The 21,857-nt window shown below is 37.7% G+C and overlaps 1 protein-coding gene across 1 annotated transcript in view; it reads right to left on the bottom strand.

Moving 5' to 3' along the window:
* Nucleotides 1–1,237: 1,237 nt before the first annotated feature.
* Nucleotides 1,238–21,857, bottom strand: part of LOC120635074 (insulin-degrading enzyme) — a 50,927-nt gene continuing 30,307 nt past the window's right edge. The window contains exons 13-26 of the mRNA XM_039905984.1: nucleotides 21,309–21,393; nucleotides 20,729–20,857; nucleotides 19,737–19,819; nucleotides 17,126–17,270; nucleotides 16,420–16,575; nucleotides 15,512–15,587; nucleotides 13,324–13,450; nucleotides 11,455–11,525; nucleotides 10,245–10,402; nucleotides 7,678–7,812; nucleotides 7,113–7,241; nucleotides 5,638–5,718; nucleotides 4,771–4,887; nucleotides 1,238–2,473 (exon numbers count right to left, since the gene is read on the bottom strand). Of these exons, the coding sequence (XP_039761918.1) occupies nucleotides 2,366–2,473; nucleotides 4,771–4,887; nucleotides 5,638–5,718; nucleotides 7,113–7,241; nucleotides 7,678–7,812; nucleotides 10,245–10,402; nucleotides 11,455–11,525; nucleotides 13,324–13,450; nucleotides 15,512–15,587; nucleotides 16,420–16,575; nucleotides 17,126–17,270; nucleotides 19,737–19,819; nucleotides 20,729–20,857; nucleotides 21,309–21,393 (1,600 nt within the window). The 3' untranslated portion in view covers nucleotides 1,238–2,365. The remainder of the gene's footprint in view (nucleotides 2,474–4,770; nucleotides 4,888–5,637; nucleotides 5,719–7,112; nucleotides 7,242–7,677; nucleotides 7,813–10,244; nucleotides 10,403–11,454; nucleotides 11,526–13,323; nucleotides 13,451–15,511; nucleotides 15,588–16,419; nucleotides 16,576–17,125; nucleotides 17,271–19,736; nucleotides 19,820–20,728; nucleotides 20,858–21,308; nucleotides 21,394–21,857) is intronic.

Here is a 21,857-nt window from a genome sequence, read left to right as displayed (position 1 = left end):
GGGTTAAGGCCGTAGTCCACCCCGCTGGCCCAGTGTGGATAGGCGGACTTTACACTTTTGAGAACATTATGGAGAACTCTCAGGTATGTAGGTTTCCACACGATGTTTTCCTTCATTGTCAAAGCAAGCATTTGAATTGCTCAGAACGCACATAAGTTACAAAGTGCGTGTTTCAAACTCGCTCCCCCGAAAAAGAAGTCGAGCCTCCCCCTTGGGCTTTCAGCGCTTAAAATAAATCGTATAGTAACCACGATTTATTTTATGTTTTCACATTTTTTAAACTTATGCATTAGTAGGGTAAAAATTACCTAACTTATGTCCAAAAGACGTCCCGCGACGGAATTTAGCGTTCCGGTACGATGTCGCGTAGAAACCGAATAGATAGGGTTTAATATATCTGCATAACCCCTAACTGGTTACCCCGTTGCCATCGTAACTTACTATCAGCAGTCAAGGACATAGGAAATTTCAGATAAAATATCACTTGCTTAACAGTGAAGGAAAACATCGTGAGGAAACCTGCATGAAAGGTGTGTGAAGTCCACCAATCCGCACTTGGCCAGCGTGTCGGGCTACGACTAAATCCTTCTCATTCATTAATGGGTTGGGTAGATAAGTATTTTAAGACATAATATATTTCTTGAGTGTCTTTAAGTTGACCACGTGAGATGACAGTCAACAATTATTATATCTCAAAAAAAGTTAAGGACTTAAAAAAAAAACAAATAATATATTTTTTAAATATTTTATTCATTAATTAATTCCTACTTACTTAAAATCTATTCACATGAACAATTAAAGACTCGATAGTATATAATTTCACCTAAAATGCTTTCTTTTTTATGTATTGCAACCTTTGCTATAGTTTAATTACATTACAAGAAAAACGTTGCATTCTCTTAAATTATTATAATGTTAATTTTTACAATAAAAACAATAATTATAAACGAAACTAAGTTAAGTTTGTGTATAAACAAAAGTTATCGTTTGGGATGTAACTTAATTATTGTCAGATATCAAGTTTTGTGTAATGTTTTTATTTTTGTTACCAAGCATTTTTTTTTTACATTTACTGTATTTTTATTATTTCTTACCTTGCAATTTTTTTGCATTTATGATATTTATATTGCTTATTACCTAACTAATAAATTACTGTTACTGTGTTTATATAGCTTACTGTTAAAACATTTTTATTGTAACAACAATTTTTGTTACAATATATTTATACAAAACAAATTTGTGTCATTTACTGTACTTTTATTATTTGTTGCATTGCAAATTTATTGTATTTATATTTCCGGTTACCTAACTAATAAATTACTGTTACTGTGTTTATATAGCTTACTGTTCGAACATGTTTATTGTAACAACAATTTTCGTTACAATATTTTTATACAATACAAATTTATGTCGTTTACTGTATTTTTATTATTTGTTACCTTGCAAAGAAATTTAACTCACTGTCGTTTCAATATTTTTATATATTACCTAAAAAAATAGACACCATTGAAAAACGAGTGAAGGATCACTACTTGTCTGTATCGGCCGGGCATTGATGGAATGATCACTGTAATCTTGTCTATTTCGTATTCTGTATTTTTTTTGAGGGTTCTTTTATTTTTATTATGCATTTATAGTAGTGTATTTGTATATTTATATCTTTAATATATAATGTTTAATATTTTTTATGCTTATTTAATTTAAATTACGAATTTCCGTTAGCATTCTCTCGTATGCCTTTGGTTGCCTGGAAGAGACCGCTATATAGCGATAAGGCCGCCAAATTGTACCATTGTGCTGTATTGTACAATTGCACAATTACTGTATTAATATAGTTTACTGTTATTCTATTTTTGTTAGATTATTTAAAAGGAAGCGCAGTAATAGTTTTTGAGTAAAAAACTGCCATCCGTTTTTACTGAAAGAAATTAAAGATAGCTAAATATAATTAAATTTATATCATATGATTCCTGGCGCTTTCTAAAGGTACGTTATCTTTTATAAAGGTACGCGTCGCGTAGCGTAGCTACTATGCGCGTGGCGGTCTTTTATCTCCAATAGGGTTGTCATAAGTCAACATTTAAAAATGCCTTAATTGAATTTGTTTGTTTGTATGCTTCTTTTGATTTATTATTTTCACAGGGTGATTCCTTATGAAATATACTTATGCATCCTTCAACAGTATTTCGTAATTTTGTTACACGTTGTATAAAACGCCAGTTGGAAAGTTACATCGTTTGTTCGACCTCACAGGGACGCATTCTTACATATGTCGATCTTCAGTTAACATGATTAGGTTACTTTTACTAAGTATATTAGTTATTAAGTGTTGTTACTTTACTGTTGCTACAATTTATTACTTCAACTACAGTTTACAGTGCGCTCCTTTCCGTGGTATATTAGTGAAAGGTGCCGGATGTGGGTACAGTCGCCGACGTGATTTGAAGTCCACGAGATCTCGGATAACAACGGGCTGGAAAAAAAAATTCAGGTAAGTAATGCAATTTTTACTCTAATTATTAAAACCGCTATTGTATTATTGTACTGTATTAAAATTGCATGTTTTTAAATTTATTCTATGTGTTAATTGCAACCAATGGTTTGTTATATTTGCACGCCAGCTAATGGCAATACACTGACTTCGTTATTGATATTTGAATGACATCTATGTAAACGTTCGTATAATGCAAATAAAGATATATCTATCTATCTCTCTATCCATCTCTCTATCCATCTATTCATCCATCCATCCATCCATCTATCCATCCATCTATCCATCCATCTATCCATCCATCTTTCCATCTCTCTCCATCTCTCTATCCATCCATCCATCCATCCACCTCTCTATCCATCCATCCATCCATCTATCTATTTAAAGTGACAGGTAAGTTATTTGAATTGATTCGTCAGGTAAGTACTAAAAAGTCGTGGCGATTTATTGGAACCGTAAATTATCGAACCTAGTGTGCACAAAGATTCACAATTAAATCCCATAAACACTTAAAGAAAGCTTGGAGAGTGCTTACTATAAAATTATCGACTTTGTGTATGATAAAAAAAATAAGTCCACATCTCTTTATATTAGTAGTTATGAAATATATATAGTGTGATTGTTATATGTGAATAAATAAATTAAATATTGCAACTGCAAGAAGTGGCAGGTAAGTTAAAAAGAGATAATCGTTGACGTTGAAAACTGCTGAGTTTGCCTTCCAAACTGGATTTGACAATTAGTGACTTCACTTTTCGTTATTAATTGAATATACATTGTTACAATAATTCATTGTAAAGTCAGTATTTTTAATATGGCACCTATTATTTATAATAAGCTACTAATTTTATATCATTTCAAGCGTAAAATTCCGAACCGGTGGTAGAGTTATTCCGAACCGGTGGTAGAGTCACTACAAACAGACTGACTTGACGTTTCAAAAGTGCTTATTAATTAGGCCTACTTGAAATAAATGAATTTTGAATTTTGAATTTGAAATTAAATAATATTATGATATTAAAGAATATTTATGTGACATTTTATAGAACTTTGACATATATTTATTAATAGATTTGTAGTATATTATATTTGATTGAAATACTTGATAAGAATTTAATTGAATGAGCATTGTAGAGACATAGTTTGTAAGACATCAAATTTGAATGCCAATGGACGGCGATTGTAGCACTATTATACGATTGTACCCACCAACTAAGTAACTCAATCTGCAAATAAAGAAATTGAAATTGAAATCTCCTGAGAATGCTCCGGTGTCGGTGCGAAACTCGCGTAGAGAGTACATTGTCGAAGACCTGATCGGTGTGGAGTATGAAGCTTGAAGAAATTATAAATTACACATACAGAACTACGAACATACCGAACCCTCAATTATGTACCGTCAGTGGCGTGCACTGAGTTTCTTACCAGGGTATGCATAAAACAGGATAATTGTATAAAATGGAAAAAATCCGCCTATATAACTCGTACAGGAGAGTTATATATCAATCTTAGGGTAAGCAGTGCTTTTAAGCATGTATGAAGTGCACGCCACTGTGTACCGTCATTGCATGTAGTGTCGCAAAACAGTAAAAACGTAATGTTGCTACCTCACAAACTTTTTACATTTTCCCCGTTTTTATGGTAAACGTTTAGAACATGAGGGGTAAAATAATTACTGTCTACTGCTAAACGGGGTGAAGTTAACCTACTGTTTTTTGGTTTTGTGGTTTTTGATGCTCTCTTTGATTGGTGATGTTGGTGTCTAGATTGATGATGGCGTTCTTCTGATTTCATACAACTCATCATCAACTTTCTGCTTGGTAATCTAACTATCAGACTTGTAATTACTTTAAAAAAAAACACCAATACTGGGCGTCCGGTCAGTGACCTATAATATGTAAATTTCAAATATCCCCGACTATCTAACTAACGACTAATATCGTTTATATTATTCTACAAGTCAAGCTCTTTCGTTTGATACCCATAATGATGTGGGTCACCCAAGTTGTGAAACAAAAATTAATTAACCAAATGGTGGCGGCCATCTTGAATTTTAAATTTGTCCCAGTGTATTCTACTAGTAAAGCCTTTTCATTTGATATTCATATTGAGAGAGTTGAGTGAAAAATATGTAATCCGCCATTTTGTAGTGGCGACCATCTTGGTCCGATTCTCATCAAACATAGCTAACAACACTGCCAAAATAGATTCATCCGTTCAGGCACCACGATGCCACAGAAACACGCATGCACTATGATGATGAAGGGTCCAGCGCATACCTCCAGCGACTTCTTCTCGTCGTCGGACTCGTGCTGTTTCCCGGCGCCGCCCTCCGCCGTGGACACCACGTACACTGACAGCTTCTGTCTGTCCGCTGAGTTTGGACTCACGTGTTTCTGAAACAAGCGTGTCATTTTTTTATTCCACTACAAATAAGCCCTTAAAATAGTGAGCGGGCTAACCTGTTGGGATATATGCCACCCACACCCACATCTCTAATCGTTTTCTAAATATCGTAACGTAACGCTAAATCGCTTAGCGTCACGTCTTTTTCGGTAACTACATACACAAAGTAGAAGTGTGGTTCGGACATAAGATTACTAAATAAATAACGCCATCTATTGGAAACAATCCGAAATAATAAAAGATTTCAATTTTCCGGTCTGTTGTTCGGGTTTTTTTCTAATTTAATCTTTTAGGTTATATATATATATATATATATATATATAATATTATATAAAAGTATAGTGTGTGCATCTAATCAACCACTGGCACCAGACTTGCCCTCAAATTGTACCTAATATATATTGTATTGTATTGTATTGTGATATATATATATATATATAAGCCAAAATTGTTATTCGCCTTTTATCGAACCGATAAAAGGTCGATATACCGCGGACGCGTACGAAGCGCTTGGCATCTTCGTTTCTGATCCGCACTACTAGGATCTGGAATTTTCCAGCTTCCATTTTCCCCAGTGCCTACAATATGAGTACGTTCAAATCAAGAGTGAATAGGCATCTTCTAGGCAAGCGCGCTCCACTTTAGGCTGCATCATCACTTACCATCAGGTGTGATTGCAGCCAAGCGCTCGTCTATAAACAAAAAAAAAAAGGGATTGCCTACGTTTAGTGAAAACTTACCTTAAAGAATTCAATAAGGTCTTGCTTCGTAACAGTGTTGAGTTCATCGACCTCCACGCGTGGGCGGTCGAAGTTGTACACCTGCCGGACGGACACATATATAATATACATATAACATAATACACAGTCATCACCAAAATTCCAAAATTCAAAATTCAAAATTCATATTATAGGACGTTTATTTGAAGAGCTTCATTTATTAATTTTAACTCTCAACTTTTTTTGTAACCTGAAACCTCATTTAACCAAGCCAAATGGTTTGATGTTGGCTTTGGTAATGTTATTTAAATAACTCTTACACTTTGTGAGATAGTTCTACGCTGTAACAACAGATGGCAATATCAGCGATAAAATACTTCTAATGAATTTTATGTCTGATTGCCATTCGGATCTAACCTAAATTTTATCATCATTTTATTAGTTAATTTAATTAATACATGTTAATTTAATTGCCAATAACTTACTTGTAATAAATAAGATTGTAATTTTGTAAGAACTTGTAGCTTCGTTTCAATAGATGGCGGCACTAGTTGTGAAATGTTAATAAACTCCATGTAAAGATTTTGCTGTTGGACTGGCAGCAAAATCTGGGATAAATACTTTTTTAATTTATGATGTTAAGTTTATGTTTAAGTCTTTAATTCTTATGAAGTCTTTACTTTAAACTGTCTTAGGTTGAGGAGATCCGTAGAAGAACTAGAGTTACCGACATAGCTCAACGAGTTAATCGAGTCATTATTTTATAACAAATTACCAAATGAAATCTTTGAGTGGTCAAATCTTTGTCTCTCAATAAGTTCAAAGTTTATATAAAACGTAAGCTCACAGAAAAATACTATTATAATATTAAGGATTACTTAAACGATAAAAAAGCTTGGGTGTGAATTGCTCTAGCTTCATAGGTGAATATAAATTTACTGTGAGATGATGATAACAAAAAAAAAATTTTACCCGGCTAAGTTTGTTGTGGGCTCTTCTTAGACCAGGGCGCGTTTGGAACCCTCGCAGCTTTAGTTTTAAGTTGACGAATTTAGTTATCGCCATCAACTCACTCCTATGTCATATTTTACATGTAATGTACGCATCAAAAGTGCCATCTTTGTGCCTATTTGAATAAAGGTATATTTGACTTTGACTTTGACTTTATGAGGCATTAAGTGAGCGGTAGGAAATGTATTGTAGGATGTAAGTATGTGTTATTTAATGACAAGGTTGCTTGGAAGCATCCGGCTCCGCTTTCATCTCTCACAAGATACAAAAATGAATGTTAAAATGCAAAATGTAAATTGTTGATGTTGGAAAAGAGCAATCTGCTGAGTTTCTTGCCGGCTTCTTCTCGGTGGAATCTGCCTTCCGAACCGGTGGTAGAGTCACTACAAAAAGACAGACTTGGTGTTTCCAAGGGTTTTTATATTAGACCAACTTGAAAAAAATGAATTATGAATTTTGAATTTTTTGAATATTCTGTACAGTACCTGCGCCGTGATTTCGTTCCACAGTTGCGACGCTTTCCCGGACAGTCGTTTGGGCCTCTCTAGTTTCTGGGCAGCCAACGCGGCGCGATGTTTCAAAAACTCTTCCTCCGTCATCTTTTCCAGATAGTCCTGTTACAAAAAAATAAAATAAACCATAGACTTAATAGATTAAAATAAAATAAAAAAGCCTTTTATTTCCTGTAACTTACATTTACATACCTAAGATAGTTTAAAGTAAAGACTTAATAAGACTTAATAAGAATTAAAGACTTAATAGATTACTAAGTATTAATTACTGGAGCACTATGTATATATATTTAATTTTTCTATTCCACTACAATTTAGCCCTTGACTGCAAACTCACAAGAGTGGTGGTAAGAGATGATGCTGTCTAAGATGGTAGCGGGCTAACCTGATACGGAGTACGGCAGTCAAGTTCAAATTCAAAAATGTTTTATTCATGTAGACCTTATCACAGGGGGGGCGAACCCCGGCCCTCCCATTTAAATACACAACTTAATTTAGTGAAAGCGTTAAAAATTCAAAAGATAACTTGTAAACAAACCTGTGACCCCTCGATGAATTTCTCTATCCTCTCCTCCAGGTACGCGGGGTGCCTGTCGCTCTGAACAATGAACCTTAGTCCCTGGACGCCATTCGACCTTCGCACACCACTGAACACTATGTAGCCGAGTTGTTCCTGGAATTAAAGACGTTCAAGTAAACATTTCTCAATATTATCCTAAACCTTACCTAGCCAATCAATATATTAGGTTGGGGGAAAAGTTTCTTCGCATTTTTTATGAAAATTCAAAACATTTTGCACGCCTCATAAGCGAAGCGTTGAGGTTGTGCTCTACTCTCGACATTTCAAAAAAAGCAGTTTTCTCGAAACTGAAATTGATTTTTTGTTATTTATATTGCACTTACAGGTTAATTTGAGTACACTAATATCAAGTCAAATAATTTGTCAGGCACATAAAATACATTTCAATAACAATTTTTTTGTTTAACATAGTAAATAATAACATTAAACATAATCTTTTCTGGACGTCCGTGTATGGACGCGTGTATGTGGTATAAAAATTGGTCGAAAAAATGATCGTATCGGAATAATTTTTTTTAATTATCTAGAGTAACACACGACATAATTTCTTAGTTAATATGAGCGTTCAATTCACTGTCGTTAAATTTCCATGTAATTATTCTAGCTAATATTAATTGTAACTTTCAATGTGCAATCATTATGACATTCCCGTGTCTTGTTTACAAAAAATGAATAATAATTAATATGAAAAAAAAAAATTTGTAATGAGCATTGAAAGTTTCAGTTAAAAAAAATTCAATTTTATTGTGAACAAAATGAGATTATGAGGCGTGCACTTTTGGATTTTCCAAATTTTTTAATATAGTGTTGGAGAAATCGTCACAACACGTCATCGTGGAGAGGACAACGCGTAGTGGTGGTGTTAGAATCTTCGGGTACCGTCAACTAGTTGAAGGGGAACCTCGTCCGTATGGAAAGTCCACCTGCTCGTTTTGTTTTTGTCGTAAATTAGATTTATAAATTGAATTTCTTTAAATAAGTTATCCGTTTTATTAGTTCCGTGTAAACTCTTGCTTCTACTAAACATATATGTGTGTGTAGTCATGATTTGCTTTTTTTTTTATTAAAATTTTACCTCCGGTTCCTAAAAATAGTTTATTTATATTTAACTAGAGTATGTAGGTAACATTTGTCCGATAACTTTTTGCCGTCTCGTAGGAAGGGCCATAATCCCATTGCTATAGAAATTTTGGGGTTGTGGCGGTCCTCTCGCGCTGTTAACCTGGCACTGCCTAAAGAATTCTGAAGAGACCGAAACAGGTGGAAATCTGAAGGTGCAAGGTCAAGGTCAGGACTATACGGCGGATGCATTTACACCTCCCAGACAAGCTCTTTAAATTTTTGCCGAGTGGCTAAAGATGTGTAAGGTTTGGCGTTATCATGATGAAAAACCACACCCCTTCTGTTGATTTATTCCGGCCGCTTTCTCTCAACTTCTTGCTTTAATCTCACCAGTTGTTCGCAGTAGAGTTCAGAATCGATGGTCCTGCCTAGCGGTAACAGCTCATGATGAATAATACCCTTCCAATCCCACCACACACAAAGAATCGCAAATGAGTACACGGTTCATTCACTCTCCAATGTCTCTTTTGCTAGCTGCTGTAGCCACGTGCTATTGGTGGAGTGCCGCATGTCGCCAACTCGCGTGACGCGTTACCTGTGTCCGCAGCGCGTGGAAGCACGGCTCGCTGAGCGCCTGCGCCAATGTCTCTTTTGCTAGCTGCTGTAGCCACGTGCTATTGGTGGAGTGCCGCATGTCGCCAACTCGCGTGACGCGTTACCTGTGTCCGCAGCGCGTGGAAGCACGGCTCGCTGAGCGCCTGCGCCAATGTCTCTTTTGCTAGCTGCTGTAGCCACGTGCTATTGGTGGAGTGCCGCATGTCGCCAACTCGCGTGACGCGTTACCTGTGTCCGCAGCGCGTGGAAGCACGGCTCGCTGAGCGCCTGCGCCAATGTCTCTTTTGCTAGCTGCTGTAGCCACGTGCTATTGGTGGAGTGCCGCATGTCGCCAACTCGCGTGACGCGTTACCTGTGTCCGCAGCGCGTGGAAGCACGGCTCGCTGAGCGCCTGCGCCAATGTCTCTTTTGCTAGCTGCTGTAGCCACGTGCTATTGGTGGAGTGCCGCATGTCGCCAACTCGCGTGACGCGTTACCTGTGTCCGCAGCGCGTGGAAGCACGGCTCGCTGAGCGCCTGCGCCAATGTCTCTTTTGCTAGCTGCTGTAGCCACGTGCTATTGGTGGAGTGCCGCATGTCGCCAACTCGCGTGACGCGTTACCTGTGTCCGCAGCGCGTGGAAGCACGGCTCGCTGAGCGCCTGCGCCAAGGTCTCTTTTGCTAGCTGCTGTAGCCACGTGCTATTGGTGGAGTGCCGCATGTCGCCAACTCGCGTGACGCGTTACCTGTGTCCGCAGCGCGTGGAAGCACGGCTCGCTGAGCGCCTGCGCCAATGTCTCTTTTGCTAGCTGCTGTAGCCACGTGCTATTGGTGGAGTGCCGCATGTCGCCAACTCGCGTGACGCGTTACCTGTGTCCGCAGCGCGTGGAAGCACGGCTCGCTGAGCGCCTGCGCCAAGAGTTCCAAGGTGACGTTGTCGCGCGCGCGCCGCACGCCGCACGCGTAGTACAGCGACGCGCACGACGACTTGTGCACCGAGTTCTCGATCTCACGCACGTACCACGCACCTACACCACGGGAGTTGTATGAAAATCAGGCTTAATTATTTTGAGTTTTGAGTTTGCGAATTTAGTTATCAAAGTCAAATATTTCTTTATTCAAATAGGCACATAGATGGCACTTTTGATGCGTACATTACACGTAAAATGTGCCTATGTCACATGTGAGTTGATGGCGATAAATAAATTCGTCAATTTAAAACTAAAGCTACGAGGGTTCCAAACGCTCCCTGGTCCAAGAAGCCCACAACAAACTTAGCCGGTTGTTATTTTTTTTTTCGTTATCACCATCTCACATTGTCATTTAAAAACTATTAAAGAAGCAACCTGGTTAAAGAAGCTCGCCATTGCTACTGTATGTACACATTTTGTATCAGCGCATCGAAAGTGCTATCTAATACTCTATGTCCTGTTTTAATTTTTTTTTTTTTTGTTTTTTTTTTTTTCTCTACTGTATTGTTTATTGTTATTAGGTACACAAAACAGGTAATAACTAAAAGTAGATCTAAATACATATAAGTAATAACAAGTTTTGTTCTAAGCTACAACCCAAAGTATGTGTACACAACTTGGAATTAAATTAAACAGAAAGTAAAGATAAAATTAAAGTTGAAACAAAAAAGAAACACTTATATAATAATTTATATATATATATTATATATAATATATTTATTTATATATATTATATAATATATATATAATATATATTATATATAAATAAATATTTAACTTTGACTTTGAAGAGTACCTGTGTGTTATGGGAACTAAGACAACTGATGAATATTTTTATGAATATAATACACATAAATAGTTATAATATACAAATAAACATCCAGCCACTGGAAAACATTCATGTTTAACGCACGAACATTTTCCAATTGTGGGAATCTACTCCACGGCCTTGGATTCAGAATGCAGGGTCGCTGCCCACTGCGCCAGTCGACCGTTAGAAGAAGCATTTGAAGAGTAGAGAACCTGGGATGGAAAATCATGTCAAAATTCGCGTTCCGAACCCAGAGTGACGTCATATACAGGGCAAAGATTCGTGTCTTCACACTCACCCTTTTCTATTTCCACTTCTCTATATAACAGCAGTTGCTGTGCTAACAATGGCGTCGCGTCTTTTGGCAATCTGTAACAAAAGAAGTTTTATTATGAAAATTAAGCTTACGTGCGAAACACATAAAAAATAATAAAATAAAAATAGTTTATTTGGGTAAATAAAATTACAGTAAACACTAATGGCTGGAGCCTTCTTTTAATGGTAGTATTACCACCCCTGTGTCAGAAGACACCGCTCTTCCATAGCAAGAAATAAACATAAAAACGAGGGTGGGTATACAAATGTGAAGGAACACACTTTTAATCCCAGTTATGGAGGGTAGAGGTAAGGAGAGTCATCTTATATGGGAGAAAAGTTGAAAAAGTGTCCAGTTGTTGCGCTAAATAACAGTTCAAAAATCCTCCACAATGGCGCTGGTGGATGCACAGGGTATGGTATGAATGTAGCAATCGTAGATGAATTGAAGTATGCCGAGTTAAAAAATTAAATGTCATTATCGACTAAAGTAGTTAATTATTGAGATTTTCAACAACTTACGTTGTACAAAATATTGTGGTAAATATAACCTTACTTCCCTGTATCTCCATACTTCCTTGTTTATTTTTCAAGCCTACTCTAACAATATTTATATTTGGCGCTTCTTTTAAGAGTTACCCTGATGCAAATGTGGCGCCATCCTAATTTAATACATTTTGACGACACTTTTTCATACACAGATGACTCTCAATACCTCTACCCTCCATAATCCCAGTGCACTTGGAAATGACGTCATAGGCCCAGAGAACAGTGTCCGTGGCTAACGTCGTACGCAATGAAAGCGTATGCTGGAACTAAGCTAACTGTTTTACTAAAGATTATGAAAATTAAGCTTAATTTTCTATATTCCACGAAAAACAGGAGTATCTGTATGGTTTAATTTATAATTTCTTCAATACCTCACACCAAGCAGATCTTCGGCAATGTCCCCTCTACGCACGTTTCGCTCCGAAACCGGTGCATCCTCAGGAGATGTTGACTTGACAATGAATAATTGTTAAGTGAAAAATTCGATTCGATTTTCGGATAAACACTCGCCGATAACCTCCTGCAAGGTTAGTGTGGGCTTTACGGCAAATCATCGGATAGATACGACCCATCTCACTCGCAGCCTTGTTGCGGGCCTTGCGAATGTGTGCGGTGAAGCTCATTCTATTATCGAACTTTACTCCCAGGTATTTGGCCTTTTCTTGCCAAGGTAGTGAAAATTTCGCCAAATGCGTCGCATTTTATACATTAACTTAAGTCTTAACCCCACTTTATATATATCTAGTATTTTAAGTAAGGTCAGTAAGATTACAGCGTCCGACAAGTGTCTCCGAGAGAAAATCACTTCATTTTCATTTTTCGGAAGGACACTTGCCGCTAACCACCTGAGGGGTTGCTACGGCGTCACCGGGGGAGTGGGGCGAGCGCAAAAGCTCGCCATGAGAAGAGGCCCAGGGCTCGACGACATCGGGGGGGAAGAAAATCACTTCATGTAAGCGGCGCCCTATTGTACTTGTGGGAAAAAATCTCTCTAGCGCGATGTACATTTCACTCAACTACTACTAACGCCATCTAGTGTCGCCACGGGTCAACATGAAGTTTATTTTATTTTCAAGTTACAAATGAAAGGGCGGCGGCAGCGGCTCTATTTGAATGAAGAAATATTTGATGTCTTCGACTTATTATGTACACATTTTGTATGTAATCGTCGCCTCTATTCGAATGAAGAAATATTTTACTGAATATTTCAAATGGAAAGCGTTTTGTGACGATGGTGCGAGTTCCATGATTTTTGTTCACACAAAAAGTGCCCCCATAGAAGTTGTCACTTTTTAAAACTCACTTGTTCTCTATGGTGTCTGCCACGGAGAGCGCCCTCTCGCGGGTGAGGTTGCCGAACATGAGTCCTTCAACGTGCACCTTGCGTATAAACTGTGCGGAGAACTCGTTCAGCTGTTCCGGGGTTATGCCTGACGGACAAACAAACATACATCTTACTACCAGTGGCGTGCACAGGGTTTTTGGCCAGGGTATGCATAAATAAGGAAGATTACATAAAATGGAAAAATCCCTCGCATTTATGAGTTATACAAAAATTTTAGGGTAGGCAGTGCTTTTGTGCATGTATGAAGTGCACGCCGCTGCTTAATACCATTATAAATGCGAATTCATCTGCACATCGTTTGCGAAAGGTTATAGAAAAGCCCTTTTATAGTCAAAAAGCTTGGGAGTAAACTATTGCAGTCATTTGTGGGATTGAGTATATGCTTTTATAAAAAACTTTTTTTTATTATTCTTTCTATGTTTATAGACGCTTAACTGCAATCACACCTGATGGTAAGTGTTGATGGAGCGCGCTTGCCTAGAAGATGCCTATTCACTCTTGATTTCAACATACTCATAGATAGATAGATAGATAGATAGATAGATAGATAGATAGATAGATAAATTCTTTATTGCACACAATTTATAATATAAATTGAAAACATAAATACAAGAAGAATAACAATGCGCAAAGGCGGTCTTATCGCTTTAAGCGATCTCCTCCAGACAACCCTTAATGAAAGAAGACTATACTCATATTTGTAGGCTCTGGGGAAAATGGAAGTTGGAAAGGCATTCCGGATCCTAGCGGTGCGAATCAGAAACGAGGTTGCGAAGCGCTTCGTACGCGTATAGGCATATCAACCACATGTATATATATTTTGTATATACCACATATATATAGGTATATATATATATAGGTATTTTGATTATATTGTGGTTCAATCACATTAGGTTCAAAATTCAAAATTCCAAATGCATTTAATATGATTTCCAAGGTAATTTTGGAGCTACAAATGCATAAGTTTAAACAATTTTGTAAATCGTGGTTACTTTACGATTGATGAATTTCTTAACGACAAGGCTGCTTGGAAGCAGGCTCCGCTCTAAACTCTCACAAGACAGAGAAATTTATAATATATATAAAACATAGGATATTTTTTTGAAAATTGGCATTGCGTTAAGATACCTTCCCTTCCTACCTCCCCCTGCCAATTGTCCAAAAAAAAAGGTAATAATAACAATTATTAATTATTATATTTCATAGTTTTGTTGTTTTTAAATTAGGTAGTTGGATTGAAGTTAATAGAACCACAATTAAGGGTATTTTTTGACGTGACAACGTCTTATAAATTGGTTTGCCGGGTGACACTTCAAGAAACTGCGTTACGCTCCGCTCACGTTATGCGCTCACAATGAGAGCGAGTGAGAGGCACGCGTCCCTTCCACTCGGGCATGGTTAGCCCGCCTAAGAGCGAGAGAGACAGACATAAAAAGTGAAAGGCACGCGTCCCTTTGTAGTAAACGCTGTTTCATTGTACGCAAATGTATTGCAAGTTATTGTATGTATATTTGTATATAAATACGTATGTATGTGTAAAGGTAAAAATAAAATTTTGTTAATATGAAATTCAGTGCGAGATTCTTTGTATAAATTAATGTTTTAAATATAATTCTTTGTATAAATAAATGTTTTAAATTGTTACTATTATTTCATCCTTCTTCCTACTATACGAATGAATATTCACATTAAAATTATTTTACCACTCAAAGTCGTTGTCACGTAAAACTTTCGCCCGTATGCCGACTTTACAGGCAACCAAGTTTTTTTAATAGGTCATTTTTAACTTTGTGTTTTACGGTCTGTTTGTTTAGTTTATGGTTTGGACCACAGAGGCTGTTTTGAAAATTAAGCTTAATTTGCTGTACTCCGCGAACAGCAGGAGAATCTGTTTGGTGTAATTTATAATTACTTCAATCCGTATACTCCACACCAAACAGATCCTCGGCAATGTACCCACTACGCACGTTTCGCTCCGAAACCGGAATAATTGTTAAATTAAGCTTAATTTTCATAATATATTATGGATTTCCGCAAAGTAACGCCTGCTTCTATCCAATACACAGAGGCTGCTTTAATACCGGGAAAACGAGCTGTTCCCGCGGGATTTGTTAAAGACCGTTATAAACAAGTACGTATATCTTACTCTCAGCCGATTCCACCAGTTGGCACCGCGTCCAGACCAGGTCGGATAAACAGAGCGCCTGCTGGTATACCGCGTGCTAGAACAATAATATACATTCATCGTAACATTCTTCTGGGTCTCCTGCCACAATGAGAAGGCTCAAGGCCGTAGCCCACCACGCTGGCCCAGTGCGAATTGGTGGACTCCACACGCCATTAATAAATTATAATAATAAATAAATATACTACGACAATACACACACCGCCATCTAGCCCCAAAGTAAGCGTAGCTTGTGGTATGGGTACTAAGACAACTGATGAATATTTTTTATGAATAATATACATAAATGCTTAGAATATACACATAAACACCCAGACACTGACAAACATTCATGCTCATCACACAAACATTTTCCAGTTGTGGGAATCAAACCCACGGCCCTGGGATCAGAAAGCAGGGTTGTTGCAAACTGCGCCAATCGGCCGTCATTGAGAACATAATGGAGAATTCTCAGGCAGGTTTCTCACGATGCTGTTAATTTGATCAGTTTTGGTGCTATTAATACGAAATTATTCATTGATGGTGTGGTTTTATTAAATTACTCATCTGTGGTGTGGTTTCCATTAAATTAATAGGTCGCTGTGTTATTAACATGTTAAATTAGTCAGTTGCGGTGTGTTATTAATGTTAAATTAATCAGTTGTGGTGTGTTATTCATGTTAAATTAATCAGTTGCGGTGTGTTATTAATGTTTAATTAATCAGTTGCCGTGTGTTATTCATGTTAAATTAATAAACTGTGGTGTGTTTTCTATGAAATTAATCAGTATTAGAGCGGTTAATATAAAATTATTCATTGATGGTGTGGTTTTATTAAATTACTCAGCTATGTATGGTGTTGTTTCTATTAGATTAATGAGTGGTTCTCACCTGGTACGGCTGCTCGGCCTCGAAGTTCTTGATGGCGCGAATGTGGCTCTCCTTCATGATCGCGAACCGCTGCGGGTCGGCCTTGAAGCCCACGATGTGCTCGATCAGCTTCTCGAGCAGCACGTGTAACTTGTCGTCGTAGCCGTCTATGGTTATCTGGAAGATTCAAAAAATTCTAAATTCAAAATTCATTTATAACAAATAGGCCCAGTTTATAAGCACTTTTGAAACGTAAAGTCAGTCTGTAGTGTAGTAACAAAAAAATACCCGGCTAAGTTTGTTGGCTTCTTCTTAGTCCAGCATGCGTTTAGAACCCTCGTAGCTTTAGTTGTAAGTTTACGAATATGGTTATCGCCATCATCTCACTAATCTATAGGCCTAATTGAATGAAGATATTTTTGACTTTAATAATAATAATAATTAATATACTACGACAAATCACACATCGCCATCTAGCCCCAAAGTAAGCGTAGCATGTGTTATGGGTACAAAGATAGCTGTTGAATATTATTATGAATAAAATACACATAAATACTCATAATATACAGATAAACTCCCAGACTCTGAAAAACATTCATGTAGATCACACAAACATTTTTCCAGTTGTGGGAATCGAACCCACCGCTTTGGACGCAGAAAGCAGGGTCGCTGCCCACTGCGCCAACCGGCTATCTAAACTTTGTCTTTGACGTCGGTTTGCACTCACGCTGAGTCCGTACTTGGCGTTGCCCACACTCCAGCGCAGGCCGGCCAGCTCGGCCGCGTACGCAAACTGCTGCAGCGAGTCCCGCAATAGCAGCACCCACACCGAGGTCAGGTTGCAGCTCGCGGGCTCCGCGTACGCCAGCGGGCTGCGACACGTTCAATTAACACACAACACCAGAATGCAAACACACGAAGGACCAGACCTCAACCCACGACTGACAACTGAATTACTGCATTTGATAAAAGCAGGCGTTACTTTACTTTGCGGAATTCCATGATATATTACTGCGCGAAAAGCAGAAGAATCTGTATGGTGTCATTTATAATTATCTCAATCTATATAATCCACACTAAGCATAAATTCAATTGTTAACTTAATAATTTATTGTAAAGTCACCATCTCCTGAGGATGCTCCGGTGTCGGAGCGAAACGTGCGTAGAGGGTACATTGCCGAGGATCTGTTCGGTGTGGAGTATAAGGATTGAAGAAATTATAAAGGACACCATACAGATTCTCCTGCTTTTCGGGGAATATAGCAAATTATGCTTAATTTTCGTAACGAATTTCTGCAACTTAACCGAGTTCAACTAAGGACAGCTGTAGGTACGATATTAGGTATAACCGACAGTGCTCTGTGCAGAGTGTGCATGGAGGCGGATGGAACACCGATACACGTAATGCTCCGATGCAATGGAGTGGCGACCTAGCCGGCCTGCCAAGCTTCTGGACTGAGCTACGCTGGCTGGAGTGACGGTTTAGGCCAACCAAATACGGAGCCAGGCCCAGGAAAAGAAGAAGAAGAACACACAACACACAAACAGTCTACAATGATGAAGGATGAAACCTCAACGTGTAACAGAATTACGAAATAATATTGAAGGGTGCATATGTATATTTCATAAGGAATCACCCTGTTAAAATATTAAATAAAAAGAAGCATATTTATTTTACCATACAAACTGATTAAAAACATTCCAAGTTTTTACTTATGACAACCCTATTGAAGATAAAAGATCGACACGCGCATAGTACCAACGCGACGCGTAGCTAAAGTGACAGGAGTCACAGGATTTTAATTTTGCGTGTGATGTTAGGGCTGTATCTGATTTGTTTCAGTTGAAACTATAATTTTGTTTTTTACTCAATTACAATTCCATTACAACGTCGTATACAACGTGTAAATGAAAACCGAAATAATACTTCAGTGGCTTTGGAGGTACATTATTTAATGTCTCTGAGACATATCTGTGAAACGGAAGGCATATTCATAATTTCTGTATATTCTCTGGTGTGGTCTGCAGGGCTAGGACGGGCGGGAGATAAAAATTATATCCCCTGACAAGGAATATAATTAACGTGTCACCTGCTAAATCACTGGAACATGGAATAGGAGAAGTTTACCCCCTTTTATTAATACACATATATTATTTGTATATTATTTCCACTTGTGCGCCAGTGCTCTGAGAGTTTAAAAAGCTGTGGGAGATGATAAATTTATATCCTTTCCCCGGGGAGATAATTGTCTCCTGTCCATGCTAGCCTTGCTGGTAGAAGGCTTCGGCCGCTGCTAGTTATAAACCGACAAAGACGTGCCGCTAAGCGATTTAGTGTTCCGGTGCGATGTCGCGTAGAAACCTATTAGGGGTGTGACATACTCCCTAACGGGTTAGTCCCCAAACGGGCTAACTTGTAGTGAAAAAAAAAAATAAAAACACTTAAACTCTAATAGTTTTTGAGTAAACTGCCATAGTTTTTACTGAAAGAAATCAGATACAGTCCTAACATCACATGCAAAATTAAAATCAAGTGACTCCTGCCACTTTATTAGGTACGCGTCGCGTAGCGTAGGTACTATGCGCGTGTCGGTATTTTATCTTCAATAGGGTTGTCACAAGTAAACACTTAGAATGTATTGAACTAGTTTGTATGAAAAAATAAACATGCTTTTTTGGATTTAATATTTTAACAAGGTGGTTCCTTACGTCACATAATTATGCATCCTTCAAGATTATTTCATAATTCGGTTACACGTTGTATGTATAATCATCATCATCACATCAACCGATAGACGTCCACTGCTGGACAGAGGTATTTTGTAGGGAGTTCCAAGTTCCACGGTTCTGAGCCGCTTGGATCCAGCGGCTACCTGCGACGCACTTAATGTCATCTGTCCACCTCGTTGGGGGCGAGGTGTTCAATATTTTATCGTAATTCTGTTACACGTTGTATAAAGTTGAGGTTTCTAAAAAAAAAAAAACACTTGGCTAAGTTTGTTGTGGGCTTCTTCTTAGACCAGGACGCGTTTGGAACCCTCGTAGCTTTAGTTTTAAGTTTACGAATGTGGTTATCGCCATCATCTCACTACCGTGTAATTCTTATGTACGCATCAAAAGTGCCACCTATGGGCCTACTTGAATAAAGATATTTTTGACTTTGACATCATTTCAGCCTGCGGATGTCTACTTTTTTTTTCCTCTAAAATTTAGCCCTTGACTGCAATCTCACCTGGTAGTAAGTGATTATGCAGTCTAAGACTACTGTTGAACATAGGCTTTTCCCAAGAACATCAGAATTGATTTGATATATAAAACTGAGTATTATGTCAGCTCACCTGACCAAATCCAATGTGATGAAAGCCTTCGGCAGCATGAACTCGTTGTCACGTTTATACCAGAGCCTCATTAACGGGGTGTCCTGAATAAAAAAAAAATCAAAACTCCGTATTTTTAATAAGCATAATCACACGACAGTCAAGGTCACTAGACATATTCAAACATGCTGTTAAAGCCCATTATCTTGAGCATTTATTGCTGTGATTAACTCTTACTCATATTTAAGTATGTTTTAGTATATATTAGTTTATTATTTTTTATATTTATTATTATTAGTATTTTATGTGTGTAATCTTGATAAGTATTAGTGTGTAATTGTTCGTAAGTATGTATGCAATAATAATACACCCCACCAATCGGTTTCCCTTGGTTTTCCTAATCCTAAGGTTGCCTGGAAGAGATCGCTACTAAGCGATAAGGCCGCCCTTTGTATCCTACTTTTAAGTTTATTTTTGTTGTGTCCATTGTCCTTTTTTACTATTTGTGGTGTACAAATAAAGTGGATAAATAAATAAATAAATATTTTTTTTTTCCGGGGTGGACATAAATCAGGAATATGACATAAATTCTTGACGAACTCCCTGGCGCAACGGTGAGCGCTGTGCAGGAGGTACCGGGTTCGATTCCCGATTCCGGGCAATTTGGGAATTTGTGATTTCAGAATTTTCTCTGGTCGTCTGGTGGGAGGCTTTGGCCGTGGCTAGTTAGCACCCTAGCGACAAAGACGTGCCGCTAAGCGATTAATTGCTCCGGTGCGATGTCGCGTAGAAATACTCCCTGACAGGTTAGCCTGCTACCATCTTAGACTGCATCATTACTTATCACCAGGTGAGATTGTAGTCAAGGGCTAACTTGTATTGGAATTATAAAAAAATAAAAATGTTGAAAAATACTCATTCTAGTAAAGTGAAAAAAAAAATCGGTAGGCAGTGCTTTTGTGTAGATATGAAGTGCACGCAGCGACAGTGGCGGCAGATTCTCCTCAAAATACCTTGATGATTACGGGCGCTATCGCATCAGCAGTGGGATCCGGACTCTTCTCCAGGTCCAGTTTCGTTGGAATGAATTCATTGGGGGGTGGTAGGTGGAGTTCCTTTGTTGGTTTCGCTGCTTTCCATTCCTGGAATAAATTCAAAATTCAAATATAAAAATTCTTTATTCATTTAGATCTAAGATATTGGAAGTGTCAGAAGTAATATAGGATACTTATCCCGATATTAAGCTCGGTTCGGCAAATCATAACCGATTTAAATAATTATTTTTGTACTATAGAGATTATAATATGTGTTTAATTTTGCCCAAACTTTGTGTAGATCTGATGAATGTGGTTGGAGATAGAGGACAGAACTCCTCAGCGGATAACAGCAAACCCCTCATTTAAGGCTTAGCGATACTTTAAATTTTTTTAGAACTACAACCAAATTGAATGCCACATCTAAAAACAAAAACAAACGCAAACTAAGTCGCGGGCTACAGCTAGTAAACATATATATAATATGGTTATGATTGAAGGCTGCCATATGCTCTTTGTAAAGCGATTAATCTATCCAATATTTGAAACTTCTACGTACGTTAAGACGAGCCTCCTCGATGTCTTCCTGCAGATATTTGGTCCCATACCATGGCTCCGTCTTTGTGCATTTACTCTCGAAACATCTGGAACAAACAGCCTGTTGCATGCTAGGTAAACTTAATTTTTAGTTATAGTTTGCTGCATTTTTTCTGGGTTCTACCATGTGTGAATCTTATTTATTGCACCACCTACCTCTTTTCTATGTTTTTTCCTTTTACGCCATTGGTTGTCTGGAAGAAATCGCTATGTAGCGATAAGGCCACCAAATTGTACTCTCTTTATATGTATTTATATCTTTGTAACTACTTTTTTTTCTTTGGTGTACAATAAAAGTGTATTCATTCATTCATTCATTCATGTACCTTTGTTTATATAGAACTTATTTGTGGAAATCTTTTATTTGTTTTAGGTCAACCAATTTGTTAACTATTTAGTATTGACAACTGTTGGTTTTCCAATTAAAGAGAGAAAAAAAAAAAAAAAAAAAAAAAAAGAACAGTGACACAATAAATTATAATAATGCAGTCACGTGAACATGGCATTATCA

This window comes from Pararge aegeria, chromosome 26, assembly GCF_905163445.1.
Source record: "Pararge aegeria chromosome 26, ilParAegt1.1, whole genome shotgun sequence".
NCBI classification, from domain to species: Eukaryota; Metazoa; Arthropoda; class Insecta; order Lepidoptera; family Nymphalidae; genus Pararge; species Pararge aegeria.
This window is presented reverse-complemented; position numbering and strand designations above follow the sequence as displayed.